The sequence below is a fragment of the Pleurodeles waltl genome, chromosome 6 (assembly GCF_031143425.1).
Source record: "Pleurodeles waltl isolate 20211129_DDA chromosome 6, aPleWal1.hap1.20221129, whole genome shotgun sequence".
Classification (NCBI taxonomy): domain Eukaryota; kingdom Metazoa; phylum Chordata; class Amphibia; order Caudata; family Salamandridae; genus Pleurodeles; species Pleurodeles waltl.
The window spans coordinates 340,263,995-340,281,342 of record NC_090445.1 but is presented as its reverse complement, the minus strand read 5'-3'; the positions used below and the strand labels follow the sequence as shown (position 1 = coordinate 340,281,342).

Sequence of the window (17,348 nt, the reverse complement as noted above, 5' to 3'; positions counted from 1 at the left end):
GGCTAGGCCCTGCCCTTATTTTTATATCTGTCAGACCTCCCCTCTATATCAGAGCATCTCTCAGAGGAGCACCTATCCATCTTGCTCCAAGAAGTGCAAGCTCTTTTGGCCAAAAGAACCATGGAGTGGGTCTCAGTCCCAAAAACTAGGGACTGAGAGGTACCCCTGTTATTTTCTCATGCCAAAGGAGGACAAAGACATGTGTCCTGTTTTAAAATTCCACCCACTATTCTCCCTCTTATAGAAGGACATATTCAAGATGCTCACACTGACCCAGGTTCTGTCTGTCCTGGATCTAGGTTACTTGATAGTGGCATTGGTTCTGCACAATGCCTACTTCCATGCACCCATCTGCAGTCCCGCAGATGCAGTTCAAATTGGACCAGGAGTATTTTCAATATGCCAGGACCATCTTCAGCCTCACCAGTGCCACTACGGTGTTCACAAAAGTGATGTTGGTGGTCTCGGAGACTGTAGAATCCAGTTTTCCCCTACATTGATGACTGGCTTTTTAAGGTGGGCTCCTCACAACCTGTCACAGGTCACCTCCAGATGAAAGCAAAGCTACTGATATTGCTGGGCTTCACTATTAACATGCCAAAGTCACACCCGGACTCCTTCACAGAAGCTCTCTTTCATTGTTGCCATCCAGGATACGGTACTTTTTTAGATCTTCCCTCCACCACAAAGAGTCCAGGCCATTCAAGCTATGAGCCTGACATTTCAGACTCGGTCCTGGGTCTCTTTGAGAGTGGCTCTGTACCTTCTAGGCCTCCTGGCATCCTGATTGTCAACTATGCCAAGTGGGGACATACAGCCCGTAAGGTCAGGTCAGACTCCATTTTGAGTAGGCCCTGACTCCATCTTGGGTAATGGGAGTCAACATTTTTTCCAATTAATGCAGAATCATTGTCATGTCTGCCATTGATGCAGGTGTCATCTGACCTTATTGTTCCAAGGACCGTGAAAGTGTCAAGTCATTCAGACAATTACATAGATATAACAACTGATGCAATATCAGCATGGGACAAGTGTCTAGTTATCACAATGTCAAGATCAAATAAAAGAAAACAAGGACATAAAGTAAAAACAATGTAGACTGAATTGACGTCCATTTACCTTAAATGATCATCAGGATATGTCTGCGACATACACCTTGATGCAAATCCATGTCAGAAATTCCTGAACTTATGTCAGAAATTCCAGTCCTTCATAAGAGATAGTATAAAAGGGCAGACACTTGACTAGTCAGGAGAGGTCCTTCACCCAGATAATTACACAAGATACTGCAGGAGATGGTCCTGACTGCTGCCAGCACATCAAGAAGTTGCTACATCGAACTTGATACAGATAACAAGCTGAGTCCAGGAGAAAGGACGATGCTGCGGCGCGTGTTTTCCTTTCGCAGGGAACACTTCCTTCACACCTCTAATAACCACAGCTTTTGCTGTCAACAAGTGTTGTATTCTTAGAATATTGTGTGTTGTTATGGGGATCAGAATGTTGGTGTTGTTATTGGGATCAGAAATTCGGGAACGGAACGCGGCTGGAGAGCGGTTGCTGCCTGTGCTGTGTGCCGGTCGTGGGTCTCTTGTCGGGAAAAAATCTTTGCTCTTGAAACAATCGGGAATAAATCTTTGCTCTTGAAACAATCTCCGCTTTACTGGTCTTCATTACTACACCTTACCACTACAACAAGGTATACCGTTCGCTGCATCTACCTTGGAAAGTCTAGATTGGAAGTTTTATTTTCCCTCCTCTCCTAGTGCAGTGCATAGAAGTAGGTTTTAGGGTGTTAGGTTTAGGAAGACATTTAACTATGTTAGAAATGTTCATTGTATACTTGTTGTTTGCAATGTGCATTTTTGTTGTTCTTATGAAGTTCTGTGTGGTTGTTTTAGATGTACTGAGAAATAGGCTCACCCTGCTGCAATAAATACTTTTAGTTAAAAGTACCTATTTTTCTTAGTACCAGGACTGGTTGATATTGTGAAGAATGAAATAGGTTTGTTTCAGGTACCACAGTGCCCCAGATCCTATTTTAGGGATTTTTTGTAACCCACAAGCGGTGATTCCACTTCAACAATTTATTGGGTGGGGTTCTGTGGGGCTATAATAATCTATATTTCACATTCAGCAGTGGTGTATTGAACCCAGTTCACTCATTTTACCCCTGGGTGGGAAAGCAAAACTTGTAGAGCTACTTCAGTGTTGTAGTTTATACAGCAGTTGTGTATATAGGCTTTGCAGTGAAACCTAAATACTCAAAGAGCCCAGCACCAGAGAAACCTATCAGATTCCATCCAGGCTCAGATATGACTGCAAGAAATATTCAGTGGTGCGTCAAACGCATTTGGACTGACAGCAGACCCACTCAGAGCTGACTGTAGTTACAGATGCATCACTGCCGGGATGTGGAGGTCACCTGGGAGAGATGGAGTGTAGAGGACTCTGGCAGAGAGGCATCTCTATATCAATCTGTGTGAGTTGCAGGCCTTCCCTTCTGGCACTGATTACTCTTCTACTATCAATCAAAGGGAGGCTGGTTCAGGTTCTCACAGACACCACCATCTCCATGTGGTACTACAACAAGCGAGGCAGAGAGCAGTGCTGGATGTTATGACAGGAGGCACTTTGTCTCTAGAGTTGGGAGGAACCCCACAGCATCTCCTTGGTTCAGAGCCACCTGGTGGGATCTTTGAATGTTAAAACAGACACAGTCAGCTGGCAGTACTTGGTGTATCACGAACTGCGGTTACACCCCAAGGTAGCACAGGTCATCTTCCATAAATAGGGCGAACCCTGGTTAGATATTTTCACCACTTTTGCGAATGTGCCACATCACGAAGTTTGTGTGCTGGAGTTCCCTAGGAGTCTCTTTCTCTCTCTGAGATGTATTTCAGATAGACTGGGGCGTAGGCCTCCTGTACAGATTTCTGATTCTGCTGCTTCTGGCCTGAGTTCTGAAAAAGATCAGGAGCTAATGGGCCTAAGTCATCATAGTGGCTCTAGTTTGGGCAAGGAGGGTGTGGCAACGGAACTTTGGAGCATGAGTATCTGCCCCCCAATCAGGCTACTTCTTTGGGAGGCCCTCTTATTGCAGCAGCAGGTCAGGTTCCTGACCCTGAACCTGCATTGTCTGCATCACCATGCAGTTAACTACATCTTATCTTCCTTGCAAAATTGTGGATGTCACCCTGGCTGCCATGCACCCTTCAACGAAGTCTGTCTATGCTGGGCACTGGAATAAGTTTGTAGCCTCGTGAGGCACCCGCTGTACTGATTCATTGCTGGCCAAAATGCCCAAAATTTTCTTCTGTTCGTTTTATCTATGACCTTCTTACGTTTACCAAACCAGCTGTCCTTGTTGAAATCAACCTTTGTTAAGAGATTTCTGGAAGGTTGGACTAATTTGTTTCCTCCAACACCCTTTGTGATGGCAGAGTGGGATCTTAATTTGGTCCTCACTTTCCTCATGTGCATGCCATTCGAACCAATGCACAGTTGTCCACGATGTTTCCTGACCATAAGGACCATGTTTCTGGATGCAGGGACTTCAGCTTGCTGTGTGAGTGAACTCCAAGCTCTCTTGGTGCAGCTTCTTACACCGCCTTTTTCCCGGGATAAAGTGGTGCAGCGGATAGAGCAGCTTTTTTTTTCACCAAAAGTCATCGCTGCTTTTCATGTTGTGCAATCCATCACCCTCCCAACCTTCTTTTCTTCACTTCACTACAACCGTTACATCACTTCTGAAAAATATTTTCTATTCTACGCTAATTATCGGATGTGTGAAGAACTCACTGCTTAAACATGTCCCTCAGAGGGCTGTTCCTTGGAAATATCCATAAAACGTGGCTTGACATGGTATTGGCAAAATGGGGAATGAGCTATAAACGTTTCCAAATCATGTTTGAAAATATGAATGTCTATAAAATAAGGCTTAAGTAAGTTGGAAATAGCTGAGGTTTTAGGTGTAATACTGAGAAGATTCACAATGAATTTGTGATTGGACATTGGTACTAGATCATTATTCATATCAAACAGGATTCTACTATAGCGAGTGAAATGAATGCAAGCAAGACGTCAGTTTAACAAAGAAAGTAACATGGACTGCATGAATCCAGTATGAATCCAAAGTATTGTTAAGGGTTCGGAACTCTTCAAAATAACTTGGAATAAAAAGTGTAAAGGTTCTGAATGTGAAAAATGTCGTTTGGTGGTGAATGTTTTGCTTGCTAGGTTTCAGGATGCCACAGATATAAGAAGAAGGTACCTATAGCAATAGCTCTGTATCATGAATTTATTCTCTAGATCAGTGGTTCCCAACCTTTTGACTTCTGTGAACACCCACTTTATCATTACTTGAACCGGGGAACCCCCACTGAATCATTATTGGAATCCGGGGACCTGCCACTGTCTCATTACTGGAAGCCAGGGACCCACACCTAAACATTGTCGATGATTTGAACAGCAAAAAAATACACAAAAAATACAGAAACAAGCATTCCATGAAAGACATGCACATGTATCACATTTTATTTAATTTGCAATCAAATAAAATAAAATGTTTATTTTCTTTTAGTAGGAAGGCTGGAGTTTTTCTAAATTCAATTGAAGCCACATTTTGTCCATACTATATTCTGTTTGATGCACCTGCACTGCTAATTTTTATCCTCCAGTTTCACATTTCTTTACATTTACAGTATGTTTTAAAATGTTCAATGGTACATTTAGCTACTTTATTTATATACACTATATTAATCTGTTTATATTAGTTAATTTTCTAAGGAGTCCAGAACCCCCTGAGGAGGCTGCACGGACCCCCAGGGGTCCCTGGACCACAGGTTGGGAACCACTGATCTAGATTCAAAACGTATTGGAGCATTTTGCTTCCAAAAGTAGTGAACCTGCAGAAGGTTTCAGAGCGGAGAAGCTACTGTCTAAGCAATACCCCAAGAGTCAAAGGTTCACTTACTTGTAACAATGTTCACAATTATGGCAATATCCCTCAGATTCAGAACCTTCAGAATATTTTCTTGGTGACTGCTAGACAGTATTCTAAAAGTGATGGATATGAGCAACACTGTATGATGGAGAAACATGTCCCTTGGAGGTGCCCTGGTCTCAGGGCAGCACAGTACTATGAAAGTAGCCTAGATTGTGGATATATCATCACATTCAGAACGTTTACAATTCTGGGCACGAGGGATGGTCCAGTTCATCCTTGGGAACAGATGTTGTTGGGGTAGAACATACCTGATAATGCTGCCTTTGGCATCCAGGTCAGTGGCACTAACTCGACCAACCAAGGCACCCGCCTCGCCATTCTCATGCACTGAAAGCAGGTAACTAGGCTGGGAGAAGAGAGGGGGCTCATCTGCATCCTCTACGTTGACACGCACGGTGGCCACATCCTTGAAGGGACCACGGCGGATATATTGTGGATCAATGAATGTGTTAGTCACCTCCACTCTGAAACTGTAGGAGCGGCGGGACTCGAAGTCCAGAGCCTGTGGGGGTACAGAGAGAGAAAGAGGGTGAGACGGGAGTCAGAGAACTGGTGTCTAGTTCAGAATTTCATTTGAAACGGAATCCTTTGAATTCAGTTACAATTTTTAAGTTTTTTTATGAATTGCTGTAGCATTGAATTCTCAGCAGTAAAGCTAACATATTCTATAGAATGAGTAGTTTCTATTTTAGGCAGAACTTTACTTATTTGGCAAGAATGGCATCATAATTTAAAGACCATACCAACCTTTTACCATGGTGCCACCCTGACAGCTAACTTGTGAGGGCAGGATCATGTCTCGCTATTTTCTGTGTCCACCGAAACCTCATGCATGCAAATATAGTGCTATATAGTCATCCTTTCTAGTCTTTTTATACAGGTGCTTCAGAAGAGGCGAGGAGCTGATCACAGCAAGGTCTAGCCAGCACCAGGGTTGGACAGGTCTCTGCTTTTTTGAAGCCTTACACACTAAGAAGTGTAAAGCAAAGGCTCAATAATCCCAGCCAGCCTTCTCTAAACAACGCCTAAGGTGCAGCAGAAGCCCATGAACCGCTAACAGGTTTCTCTAAAAGCACTGAGGTTCAGTACAGGCCCATGAACCCCTACCAGGCTACTCAAACAGCACTGAAGGTGGCGCATAGGCCCATGAATAGTTAACAGGCTTCTCAAACAGCGCTGAAGGTGCAGCACAGGCCTAAGAACTCCTACTATTCTTCTCAATAGTACCCAAGGTGCAACGGAGGTGCATAAACCTCCACCAGGTTTCTGAAACAGTGCCCAAAGTGCAGCACATAGCCAAGGCCCCTACCAGGTTTCTCAAACAGTGCTAAGCTGCAATGCAGACTCATGAACCCCTACTATTGCTGAAAGTGCAGTACAGGCCCAAAACCCCAGGGCACAAGTCAGGAGCGCAGGTGGGTAGACAGCATCTACCCACTCTTTACAGGGTGGACGCTGTCCACCCTGCCAAGAAATTGGACCCCACAGAAATATTCCGAACTCATCCTACTGTAATTTTCCAACAGCGGGACACATTCAGCAGCATCTGTATGTTGCGTGCTTTACTTTCAAGCAGGTGGTGCGGGGCTTTGCTATTTTCAGTTCCAACTGAGCTCAAAATAAAGGTGGATTTTGAGGAGCCATTTTTGTTCTAGTATCCGGAGTGGGAGTTATCTGAAGCCTCACACGTAGATGCAAAGTCAATGGAGAGGAAACAAAGGCATACAGCTTGTTATCACTTCACAAATACTTAACATAGGAATGCTTTTGACTTTGTTCAGTCCCTGTAATAAAGGATGTTGGATGTGTTGGTCTTTCCCAGTATTTACACAAATAACAATCCAAATACCACTATTTTATTTCTTTTATAGCAGTACATACCCCAATGCAGGTGTCAGAGTGATTTACATCATGCATAAACATTACACATTGACAATAAATCAAGTAAGTGTATAAATCAATGCACAGGATTTGTTACATAAGTCAGTGAAGCTTACACAGTGTAGCAGTTATGTCCTTCATAGCTATATTGGAAGGATTACAGTTTACAAAATGCAAGTAACAAAATGATCTTTGTGTTAAAAGCAGCAACCTATTTACCCAGCTACATAAAATAAAAATCTGTCATCTGCATTATACATGATGTGCTTTGCAGAAGGCACATTAACCCTCTATGCTACTTTGATTTGCAACTGGGACTAGACAACACTTAGATCTCTCCAACAAAGGAGCTAACCTCCAGAATTATCTTACCATTATCATCATTCCCTGAGATTTAGAAGGCACACAGATATCTCTGCAGCAGATCTGTTGGAGTAGGGCAGTGCGACAAGTCATATTGCTCTGCTGCCCTATGTCAAAGTGAAGGGCAGGAATGCACCTCCTTTATGCAATATGGTGCATTCATATCCTTATCCCCTGCGCTGGGGACATTTTGGCAGCCTAGTGCCAATGCTGGCACACTTGTACCATGGTACAAGGATGCCTCTGTTGCATGCAGGATTGTTTCTGTGTAGAAAGGGCACCTTCCTGCACAAAATCTATCCTGAGAGGCATTTATGGAAAGAGTTAGAAATTAGGAAAAATAACAATATTTTTCCTTGTTACATCTCACCTCTGGAAGCATAAGCTTTTGGTGCTTCCCTAGGTTTGCATGATTTTGTAAATCTGGGACAGCATCAAAAACATAGGTGTTGCATGGAAAAACCCACTGCAAAGCCTATGGAATAACTCCCAGATGCAGAGTAAGGCAACACAGCGACTTGCACTGCCTTGCCTTACTCCATATCTATAACTCCATGCAAAGCCATGCAAAGAGACTTTGCGTGGCCTCATAGATATGGTTCTGCATTCTGCGCCACCGGAGTGTAAAAAAAAATGATGCTTCAGCAGTGCACAGGGCTCATAAATATGCTCTTAAATGTATAAGTTGAGGCCCCGATTTTGTGTTGCAGTTATGTCACTTTTTGGCACAACCCAGATGCAAAATGTAATTTATTTAATATTGTATTGTGCATGGATGTCAATTCACTGAAATGCGAGAGGTAGCGGAATTGACATCATATGCCCTTCGACCTCAACTTTCACTCACACATACACACAAATTCACACTTTCATACACTGCCTCTCACATAAACACACTCTCATCCGTAAGCACGCACACAAAATACATTTTAAAATTATTTTTACTTACTTCAGCCTCCATGGAAGGGCATATTCCAGCTAATTGTGCTACATTGTTATTACACTAATGAACAAGTTCCTTACCGTTCAGTAGTGCATTATCTGGTAGAGACTCTATCAGCTGCAGATTCCTTGCCATAGAATTTCCAGGTGTCATTTGGAATCCGGAACTTTAGCTGAGCAATACCCCTGCACGGCGTTGGGTGGCTGTGTTCAGCTCTGCGTGCCATCGTCAGTGTCGTTGGAGATGTCTATGACGTCACGGTCACCTATAAAGGCACCATCCAGGTGTGTGTATTTCAGTTACTTTTCCACAAACTTCCATGCCAGAAGTGCAGAGACATGTAAGAAACTAACAAGTTTTGTCAGTGCCAAAACTAGGACCTTGAAAGGGCAACCCTCAACCGTATTAAATGAGTCCGCAGAGTGGGAAGGCATGGGTGGTTGTAAGAAATCTGCAGCTAGCTAGAGTCTCTAACAGATAATGCGTTACCAAAGGTAAGTAGCTTGCTCATCTGAAAGAGACTTCTAGCTGCAGATTCCTTACCTTAGAATAGATACCGAAGTCATAACCTCCTGGCTGTGGGCTTGATTTCAGACTAAAAAGTCCTGCAGGACCGAACGGGCAAAATGCCTGTTTATGCGGACCTGATTGTCTAGGCAGTAGTGTTTGGCAAGCATGTGCAGAGACTCCCACGTTGCTGCCTGGTAGATATCCAGGACTGGTACACCTTGTGCTAATGCAGTAGTAGCAGATTTGTCCCTGGTGGAATAGGCCCTCAAGCCCTCAGGAGGCTGCTTTTTGGCCAGAGTGCAGCCGATGTTTATGCAGAGAACAGCCCAGTGAGAAATGATTTGTTTCTATACTGCCAGACCTTTCTTTGCTCCCATGTACCCCACAAAGAGTTGGTTGTCCACCCAGAACTCTTTTGTGCAGCCGAGGAAGAAGGTCCAGTCAGTGGAGTCGCTCCTCTTCTTTAGAGGGATGCGGGGGAGCTAAGAAGCTGGGCAGGGTGATAATCTGACACAGGCGAAATGGGGTCACCACCTTAGGGAGGAAGGACGCATGAGTGTGAAGCACTCCCTTGTCTGGAACAATTGTGAGATATGGAGGCTTGGATGATAACGCCTGCATCTCACTCACTCTCTGGGCATATGTTATTGCCACTAAGAAGGCTGTCTTGATGGTGAGCAGCCGGAGATGACAGTTGTGCAGTGACTCGAAGGGAGTTCACATAAGATAGGTGAGAACTAGATTTAAGACCCACTGAGGGATGGCAAAGGGCGAAGGAGGAAGCATATGTACAAGCCTTTAGAGAAATCTACGTACAATAGGTGACTGGAACAAGGGAGGCTGATCAGGCAGCCATAGAAGAGCAGACAAAGCAGATGAGTGTAACTAATGCAGATCCCTGCAGATAAAGGGATAAAATAAAGAGAAGAATATCAGATAGAATGACAGAAAAAGGATCAATAGATCTTTCTGTACAATAATCTTCAAATCATTTCCATAGGCAGGCATATGCCATCTTGGTTGAAGGAAGCCTGTCTGCCAGAATAACTTTACAGACTTCGGGAAGAAAGTCAAAGGCTGTCAACTGCTGCTGCTCAATCTCCATGCATGAAGGGGCAGAGTTGACAGGTTTGGGTGGAGAACCCTCCCCTGCTGCTGCAGCAGAAGATCCTCCCGAAGGGGCAGCCTGATCAGAGGATCGATGCTCATTTTCAGAAGCTCTCCATGTCGAGTCCGGAGCCATAAAGATCACTAGGGCTCGGGCGTTCTTGATCTTCTTGAGAACTCTGGGCAGAAGTGGTATGGGCGAAAAGGCATATAGGAGGCCTGAGCTCCACTCGCGATGAAAAGCGTCGCTGAACAAGTGCAGCCTGGGAAGCTCCAACCCGCAATACTGCTGACATTGGCCGTTCTCTCTGGAGGTGAACAGATATAACCAACGCTCTACCCACTGCTGAAAGAGTCCTTGTGCCACCACCAGATGGAGATGCCACTTGTGATCCGCTAGGCATCGACAATCGAGTTTGTCTACCCTTGCATTCAGGGAACCTGCCAGGTGTTGAACTCCCAGGGTTATACCATACTGTTCCAGCCATGAGGCGCAAGACATCTTGAAAAAGGGTCCACAACCCCAAACTGTTCCGCTTATTGCAATATGATATTGCGATGGTGTTGTCTGTGAACACCTGCACTATCTTCCCTTGACAGAGGGAAGAAATGCCTTAAATGCTAGCTGGAGCTTTAGTAGGTTGATATGGAGTCTGGATTCTGCCGGAGACCAGAATCCCCTGATCCCCACCTCTCCCAGATGGCTGCCCCATCCCAGAAGTGACACCTATGTCATTACAGTGAGATCTGGATGGGGAAGGAAGAGTAGACTGTCTCTGAACCAATCCTGGTTTGTTAACCACCACTGCAGGTCTTTTGCAGTTCCCTCTGAAATCTGGACCTTGTTGGAGAGATCCCCCTGATGCTACATCCACTGGAACTTCAGGTCCCACTGCAGAGCCCGCATATGCCATCTGGCATGATTTACTAACAAGATGCAGGAGGCCATGAGACTCAGCAGCCTCAGAGTCTGTCTCACCGAAATCCAGGATAGAGGCCAAAACATCAGAATCATAGCCTGTATATCCTGGACTCGCTGCTCCAGAGGATAAGCCTGAAAAGGCACTGTGTCTAGAACAGTTCCAAAGAAAGGAAGCATCTGAGAGGGAGTCAGGTGTAACTTCAGCATGTTTATAGTGAGCCCCAGCAAATGCAGAAGGTTTGCCATAGTCTGGCGGTGGGAGACTACAGCCTGAGACGAAGGAGCCTTTAACAGCCAGTCATTGAGGTAGGGAAAGACTGAAATCCCTACCCTGCACAGATGAGCTGCAACCACTGCCATAACCTTGGTGGACACCTGAGAGGCACTGGTAAGGCAGAAGGGGAGCACAGTAAACTGAATGTGCTCGTGGCCTACATTGAACCGCAAGAAACACCTGAGGGCAGCCAGGATGGGGATGTGGAAATACGCATCCTGCAAGTCCAACACTACTATCCAGTCTCCTTGGTCTAGGGCAGACCAGACTTGAGCTAGACTAAGCATTTTGAATTTCTCCTCTTTGAGGAAGAGATTGACGTTCCCCAAATCCAGAATAGGTCAAAGACCCTTGTTCTTTTTGGGTATCAGAAAGTACTTGGCATAGGAACCACTGCCCACTTCTGAAACTGGGACCCTTTCTATGGCTCCTTTGGCCATGAAAGCTGTAACTTCTTGCGGAGCAAAACCAAATGATCCTCCATCAGCTGTTCTTTTGTGGAGGCATTGGAGGAGGAAAAGACTGGAAGTGGAGGGAGTAGCCCTTCTGTATGATCTGCAAGACGTATTTGTCCGATGTCATGGATTGCTAGTGAGGAAGATGATGACATATCCTCCCTCCAACTGGACAAGTATTGTGTTGCAAAATCACACTAAGAGGTCATGGATGCTGTAGAGCGAGGGGGCTGGGTAGCGGACAACTTCTGGCCAGACCCTCTAGGTCTGAAAGCACCACAACCGCATCCTCACACAAGCTGTGGGCCTGGGCAGGATGGTGGCTGGCATGTGGGTGGCATGGTGCCACACCCCTTCCACAGCCATGAAAGGGACAAAAGGAAGACGGTCGGTGAGGGTTTGACGAGAGGCCCAAGGACTTGTCCGTAGTCCGGGAGTCCTTCAAGTGCTCCAGCGTCTAGTCTGCCTTCTCTCCAAATAGGCGAGACCCATCGAAAGGCATGTCCATAAGATTTGTCTGGACATCCCCCGAAAAGCCAGATGTTTATAGCCAGTCATGGCACTGAAGGGCCACCATTGACAAAATTGCTTAGCCCAGCAAATCAGTAGTCTCTGAGCCACACCCTATGGTGAACTTTGCCAAATCTCTCCCATCCTTTACCTCCTGGAAGAGAATGGCCTGTGTATCCTCCGGAACCTAGGGCAGCAATTGCACCACTGTATCCCACAAAGTGTGGGAATAACGGCCCAATAAGGATGAGGTGTTCACCAACCTCAGTGCCAGGCTGTTGAAAGAAAACATTGCCTTCCCAAGCTGGTCTAGCCTCTTGGATTCCCTATCCAGGGGTGTGGAAGGGAAGGAGCCCTGGGAAGTGGAGGCTTGGCCTACCAAGCTCTTGGAAGTAGGATGTTGAAAGAGGAAACTAGCGTCGCCCGTAGCAGGGGGATGGCGGCGATTGATTGTTTTGTTAATTGAAGCCCCTGTGCTGGGTTTGGACCAGGTCCCCAGCAGGACATCAGTAAGGGCTTTATCAAAGAATACCAGGGCACACCATAAGCAGTGCGAGAATTAGCTCCAAAGTGGAAAGAAGAGTCCAAAGTCCAAACAGTGTGTAGAGGTTGATGAGGATTTTATTCCTTGTAGATAAAGTATAGTCTGCAAACAGCCGACATGTGTTTTAATCACATGGACTTTTTCAAGGCAGAATTTTTAATGCGGGTAGTTCTTACGAAGAGATCTGGAATGTTTCTGAGAAGCCAAATTAGTTTATGTGGTCAATCTGGGAAAATATGTACCATGAACTGAAGGTAGTCGTGGCAATTGGATTCCGAACATAGGGAGCAGGGCCATGATAAGCCTGAGATGAACTCAAGAAAGGCACAAACAGTCACAGCTCAAATTGAGAGTAGGATGTTGAGAGAGGAAACTAGCGTCGCCCGGAGCAGGGCGATGGCGGCGACTGATTGTTTTGTTTATTGAAGCCCCTGTGCTGGGTTTGGACCAGGTCCCCAGCAGGACATCAGTAAGGGCTTTGTTAAAGGGCAACATTGGTTCAGAAGAGGAAGTCCCTGGCTGAAGCACCTCTGTCAGGAAGTTAGTCCTGACTTGCACTGAGGGCAGTTCAAGGTCCAGGACCTCCGCTGCCCTACGCACCACCATTGCACAGGACGAAATTCTTTCAATTGAGCGGGGGTCACTCCGGCAGCTGTAAAGGGAGGGGGGTTCTGAGTCGGCCTTGGCAATGATTCTCCGGAACGTTCCTGACTTGCCTCGTTGGCCGACAGGAGAGGTGAAGTCGAAGTCCATTTGGACTTCTTCTTCTTGTGCCTCTTCCCGAGTGCCTGGAGGATCTCGGGTGGGACAAAGAGGACTTAAGGCTCCTGGAGCAGTCCTGCGACCTTCTCCTTGACCGGGACATGACCTGCGAGGAGTTGCGCCTGCGGATGTTGACTGCTGGGCCACAAGGAGCCTCAGGGACTGCTCCCTCAAAGCTTTTGGAACCATAGCCCGGCAGTCTGAGCACAACTTTGAGTAGTGGATGTGCTCCAGACACCAAAGGCATAGCAGATAAGGATCCATCATCACATGGCACGATGGCAGGCACCACACAGCTTGAATCCCGTCTTCCTAGATGACATCCTCGGTACAGATTAAAAAATCTTCGAGAAAAGGTTTTTTAAAAAAACTGGCAAAAAAGATATAGGGGTTGCTCTATTCTGGATCTGTGCTAACCGGCACAGAAGGAAAAGAACTGACGGATGCATGCGTGCCTGGGTTGGCTCCGGTATAGGTGACCCTGACATCATAGGTGGCTCCAACGACAACACCATGTGGAGCCAACTGGAGCCACCTGATGGCGCACTGGGGTATTACTCAGCAAAAGATCCGGATTCCAAGCTGACACCTGGAAATTCTATGGTAAGGAATCTGCAGCTAGAAGTCTCTATCAGATAGTGAATACTATAATATTGTTTACTATTAGTGTGATAATAAAATGACAGAGTGCAGCCCCAACTGACTGTCCATGAGGACGAGCTGCTACTGTGTTCCTGGCACTGAATTTGCCACTTCTGATACCAGGGCAAGCCAGGGGTAGCAGCCGCAGCGACCCCTAAGTAATGTTGATGGTAATGTTCTTAAATGTACTCATGACAGAACTGCTAAACATATGTGTGAGGTCTTAAGATCTGATGTCCCTGTGTTTGGTCATGGGTTGTAATGCAACTTCCTGTGTTGCCAAGCGCCAAGAACCTCTCATTCTCGAACAACGCCGCTGCTGCCAGGGAACCAGCCGCACTCTGCAAATCTCCAGTGAATCTTCCCAGGACTTGCCTTTAGATCCTTTTCTCTTTGTGTGTATCTGTAAAGTGACTACTGCTGAGACCCCTGTGGTTCCGCCATTAAGCACAAGAGGCAGATATCAGCGCTGCAATCTGCATGCAGATATGAGCGAGATGGTAAACAGCATTTTCATTCCTCGCACCCCTATTGTCAAACTCGTTAGTTTGAAGAATTTTTACAACCTTTACGGTAGCAAATCATGTCAAACACAGAGGGGCTCTGTGGCATGTGAATTGAAATGCGTTGGATTTCATTTTTTTTTTTAACTATTTGCTAGACCAGGCGTTCAGACTGCATTGGCGTGTGTAGCTGAGCTTTAGAGGACTTTATGCAGAAATTAATTTATGAAAAAAACAAAAGTGCCCAAGCCCAAAGTTTTTCTTATGAGAACATGGACCCATAGTTAAGAAAAAGTGACGCAGCAGAGATGATGCGCCGCTTTTTCTGCGCCACCCCCTACCGGCACATAACAACAACATGATTGCGTCATATTTATACTATGGCGCACCATGGTGGTCGTTGGCACAGTAGCATCAAATAATTTAACGCTGTTGTGGCGCTTTGCTACACTAGGGTCAAAAATGTGGACGCTAGTAAAAGAAAGTGCAAGGAGCCCATAGGTTTCCATGGGAGCACCATTTTAAAGGCTGCTCTGAACAGGCACTAAGATTAAGCCAAAAATGGTGCAGTGAAATCTGTTAAATTTCACTGCACCATTTTTGTGGGCCTCCTAGTGCCAGAACGCCCCCCTTGCATACATTATGCCTGGCACAGGCATAACGTGGCACAAGAGTTTAGAAAGTGTCACAATGCATATATTGTGCCACATTGTTAGTATGGTGTGGGGAAAAAGCTGCTTTAGCGGCGCCTTGGCATTAAAAAAATGACGCTATGGCAGAGCTGAGGTGGCGCTAGGGGCTCTTAAATATGCCCCATGGTGTCTAGGGCCGGCGTTGCTGAAAGCCAGGACTGTCTAATGATGTGGCTACTGAATTTCATGGCTGTCTAGTCAAGATTCCATTTCATTTCTCTTTTTTCCCCCACACACTTCCTTCCAGACTTTTCAGTCAATCTTGCTGATTCTTTTTCAGCCTTGCCTTTTCCTTTTGTACTTTCTTCCTATTTTCCCTATCTCTCTTTCCTTCTTATCTGCCTCCCCCTCTCATGCCCTGGTTCAGAGTCTGATGATGAAGAATAAGCTCTGGTCCCAAAAATGAGAGCCAGCGCCCACCGCCTGCAACCACTGGCACAGATTAAGCACTTGTTTATAGTCATGTTCTAAATGCGTCCTACTTGTTTCTTGTGAATCTTGCCCCTGTTAATTCCTCAACAAAGTGCAAAGGTCTTCTTTTGTGTGAGGACTGTGAGAGGTCTCAAACATTCAAAAGGAAGTTGATAAACTTTGCAAAAATGATGATGGTACTCTCTTCGGGGGCTAGAGAAAGGATATAGAATGCACAAGTTCCTACGGATGTCGCATACTTCAGGTTTCATTTGCTGACACTGTGTATCAGGCTAGTGTCCCTTGTTTTTGTGCCCCTTCCCTGCTAGTAGGTCCCTTGGTTCTCAGCCCCTGTGCCAGTAGAAGGTTGGTGTACCTGTGATCTGTCCCTGCACTGGTAGCACGATGATATGCCTAGTGCTGTGCCACTGCCCTGGTATTAGATGATTGCCTACCCAGTCCAGGGAGAAGGCTTGTGTGCCCAGTACTCTGCACCCAACCCAGAAAGAAGGATTGTGTCCCTGGTGGTGTGCCACAACCCAGGGTCGAAGACTTGTGTCCCTGGTTCTCTGGACTTGTGTCTCTTGTGCTCTGGCGCAGCCTGTGGTCGAAGGCCTGCGTCCATGTTGCTATGCCCTAGTCTGGGGAGAAGGCTTGCATCCCTGGTTCTCTGCCCCAGCCCTTGTAGAAAGCTCGTTTACCTAGTACGCCACCACTATCCTGTCAGAAGGCTGCAGTCCCTGGTGCTCTTCCCTGGCAGAAGGCTGGTGTCCCTGGTACTCTGTCCCTGTCCAGGTGGAAAGTTCACTTCCCTGGTGCTTTACCACTACCCTGATAGAAGGTTGGTGTTCCACCTGTTTCTTGGTCCAAATGCATCCATGTGCCCAAAATGGACACGAGGGTGCATTATGCACTAAGAAAATAGTACTATATACAAAACACCATGAACAGCAGTGTGAGCAGCCACTCGTTCTCAGAAAATGTGTTGTTTCTGTGCTAATTCGGGCACTCATTCCAAATTACTATCAATTGTGCAAGCAGGAGTAATTGTTGAATTATTGGTAATTCCCCATCAAAAAGCAATCTGGAATAATGGAAATTACTCCAACTACCCCGGCATAATTAAAATTACTCCCAGGCCTAGAACTTTGCCACTGTCCGGAAAAAGGCTGGTGTCGTTACCATGTAGCACGCTGATACAGTCTGTATTTATGATAATTTGCTTTAGCATGTGGTGGCATCCACAGTACCTTACCCTGCTTTGCCTTGGTAGATGTTTTGTGGCCCATGTACCATCCTCTTTTAGAAGTTTGACGTACCCCTGGCAGGAAGCCGCTTTGATAGGATATTGGTGTCTCCAGAGCTCTGAATAGGAATAGGGAAGTGTGGATACTCACAGTCCCAGAGTAGGGCCAGCTTGCTACTGAGAAGTGCTGGCACTCTATCACTATAAGCAGTGCGCCTCTGCGGAGAAGTGCATGTAATCCCCTCAGTGATTAAAGAAGTGCAGGAACTCAGTTCCTTTCATAACTGCCAACTTCAATCAATGGGTGTCATCAGTGCCCTGCTCTGGTAGGATGTTGCTCTCTGGTGTCCTGCCCGGGGGGAGGAGAGTCGTATGAATAAGACTCTATGCCAAACAAGGAGGTGGATGTCCCCAGTGCCCTGCATCTGCCCCAACAGGAGGCTGATATCTGTGTGTCTTGTCCTGGTGGAGGTTGTCCTCCCTGGTGTTCTGCCACGTCCCGAAAGGAGGATGGTAACGTCTGTTCTTGGCCCCAGTAGGTGGTGGCAATCCAAATGTAGGGCTCCTGCTCTGTA

The 17,348-nt window shown here is 46.1% G+C and overlaps 1 protein-coding gene across 2 annotated transcripts in view; it reads right to left on the bottom strand.

The window, feature by feature from the left end:
- Positions 1-17,348, bottom strand: part of CDH24 (cadherin 24) — a 507,414-nt gene that overhangs the window by 110,491 nt on the left and 379,575 nt on the right. For both annotated transcript variants that reach the window (XM_069238226.1, XM_069238227.1), the window contains exon 7: positions 5,257-5,510. In XM_069238226.1, coding sequence (XP_069094327.1) covers positions 5,257-5,510 — 254 coding nt within the window. The remainder of the gene's footprint in view (positions 1-5,256; positions 5,511-17,348) is intronic.